This window comes from Capsicum annuum, unplaced genomic scaffold (assembly GCF_002878395.1).
Source record: "Capsicum annuum cultivar UCD-10X-F1 unplaced genomic scaffold, UCD10Xv1.1 ctg33986, whole genome shotgun sequence".
Lineage (NCBI taxonomy): Eukaryota > Viridiplantae > Streptophyta > Magnoliopsida > Solanales > Solanaceae > Capsicum > Capsicum annuum.
In genome coordinates this window covers 1-2,074 of record NW_025840793.1, presented here as the reverse complement: position 1 = coordinate 2,074, position 2,074 = coordinate 1, and the positions used below count along the sequence as shown (strand labels likewise).

The window sequence follows — 2,074 nt, the reverse complement described above, 5'->3', positions numbered from 1 at the left end:
ACTAGTGATGAAATTTATTATTGTTCCTTTGGTCTTTATAGAGCTCTTCTTACCCCTGTACATCGTCAGTTGAGAGATCATGACAACAACGATCTTTTGAAACGAACCCGTTCTATTTTATCTTTTCATCTTACGGAGTCATTGTTTATTCTCCAATCAAAGCTTATTCATTTCAAATTACTCAAAGTCTTGGAGTTGAGACACAGAGAGATTGATAATTTCCCTCTACAGATACTAAGCCTCATCTGGTTGAGGTTCCTATCATTGCTCTTCCGTGAGAATTTAGACATACCTCCAGAAACTTGTAGGTTATGGAATCTGCAGACATTCATTGTTCAAGTGCCCAGATTTGAAGGACCAGTTAAAATAACTTTTCCTGAGGAAATTTGGGGACTAATGCAATTAAGGCATCTCAAACTGCCCATATTTTATTTGCCAGATTGCCCAAGTGGATCTGTTGACAAAGGAAGGCCTTTGAATTTTTCAAACATACAAACTATTCTTACTTGTCTCCACGTTGTTGCACGAAGGAGGTTATTATGGGGATTCAGAATGTCAAAGAATTAGGAATCTGTGCATATGGGATTGACTCTGATGGGCTTCGCAACAATCTTGTCCATCTGCAGCAACTTGAAACATTGAGTCTTAAATATTATTTTAGTGGATTTTTTCCAGCAAGTACAAAAGCTTTTCCAGCAACGCTCAAGAAGCTGAAGTTGGAAAGAACGTTGCTAAGTTTGTCATACTTGGACATCATAGCTGAATTGCCTAACCTCAAGGTGCTGAAGCTGATGGATGGTACTTGTGTTGGAAAAAAATGGTATCCAAATGTCAGGGGATTTACTCGATTGAAGCTTTTGTTAATTGAATATAGTTTTCTCAAGTACTGGAAAGCCACAAATGACAATTTTCCTGTCCTTGAGCGCCTTGTGCTTAAAAACTGCCATAATTTGAAAGAGATACCCATTGAGTTTGCAGAAATCCACACACTACAACTGATTGAGTTAACAAGTTGTCTTCCCAAACTTGGGGAATCTGCAGCACGAATTCAACAAGAACGAGAAGACCTCGGAAACAACCCCGTGGATGTTCATATCTCCGATTCATGTAAGTATATAGTATTCATCAGGGTCACACTCTTTCTCGTTTCCACAAGTCAAGTTGTACACAAAAGTTATTTAGCTTCGCTCCATATTCTTTCACAAAATAACTTTGACAAATTTGGTTAAAACCGTACTTAAAATGTGAGAAAAAATAACAAGAATATCCCTTATATTTGAGGGTAGTTCAACATGGCTCCTTAAATATATTTTTGAGCAGTTTTGGTACTTTAGTTTTGTTAAAACTCATGAGAATACATTAAGTAAATAACTACTAATCAGTTAGTTGGTACTGTTCCATTGATTTGTTAGCTAGTGGATTAGGTGATTAGTTAGTCGAATCAGTTAGCTAGCTGTCAAGTTGATTAGTGGGCCAATCAAGTAGTTAGGAGGTTGTTAGGCTCAAAAACATAAAGGTCCATACCAAGGGGGCGAATTGAAAATCACAAACATGGGTCGCACCTCGAAACTTTCAGGTCTAGATCAACAAAATTTGGGTCACAACTCTAACAAATATATTATACCTTGATGAGACATAGCCAGCAATCAGGTCATCACCCATGAGAGCAGGGATCGCGTTACCAAGCTTTGCTAAGGTATGATTTAACCATGTCAGCCTCCTAAGCTCTCTCTCTGCTTTAAATGGGAAAAATAGTAGAGCCATCTTACCTTATTCATTTGTTTATCGCTTGAAGGTAAATCATTAAATTAATGTCGCAGTACTTCTTTTGCAGCAACCATATTTGCATACAGGCAGACAAGCGCTGCTAACGACATTTACAAGCACATCCAAACACAACACCTACTCAATGATAGAACAACAAAAGGAAATGATCAAATCCATCTGTGAGTGTTTGTGAGTTTGTGACATTTGTGTTCCTTTCCTACAGCTAAAGTGTGGGAGTTGCATTTGAATCAAACTGACGCTAGCTAAGGAGTCCATACTGTTTAAACTTTAAATTTACCATTATTCT

At 37.7% G+C, this 2,074-nt stretch overlaps 1 protein-coding gene across 1 annotated transcript; it reads left to right on the top strand.

Moving 5' to 3' along the window:
* Positions 1-6: 6 nt before the first annotated feature.
* On the top strand, positions 7-2,034 carry LOC107856276 (putative late blight resistance protein homolog R1B-13). The gene is made up of 2 exons (XM_047403088.1): positions 7-1,107; positions 1,835-2,034. Exons 1-2 carry the CDS (start codon positions 540-542, stop codon positions 1,948-1,950), a joined length of 684 nt encoding a protein of 227 aa, XP_047259044.1. The 5' UTR covers positions 7-539; the 3' UTR covers positions 1,951-2,034.
* Positions 2,035-2,074: the final 40 nt, after the last annotated feature.

Bases quoted from the DNA above. Each gene is read 5' to 3' on its own strand.
- LOC107856276 (XM_047403088.1), top strand. From the start codon at position 540: ATGGGGATTCAGAATGTCAAAGAATTAGGAATCTGTGCATATGGGATT. The intron at 1,108-1,834 runs GTAAGTATATAG...CTTCTTTTGCAG, and splicing joins TGTTCATATCTCCGATTCAT to CAACCATATTTGCATACAGG.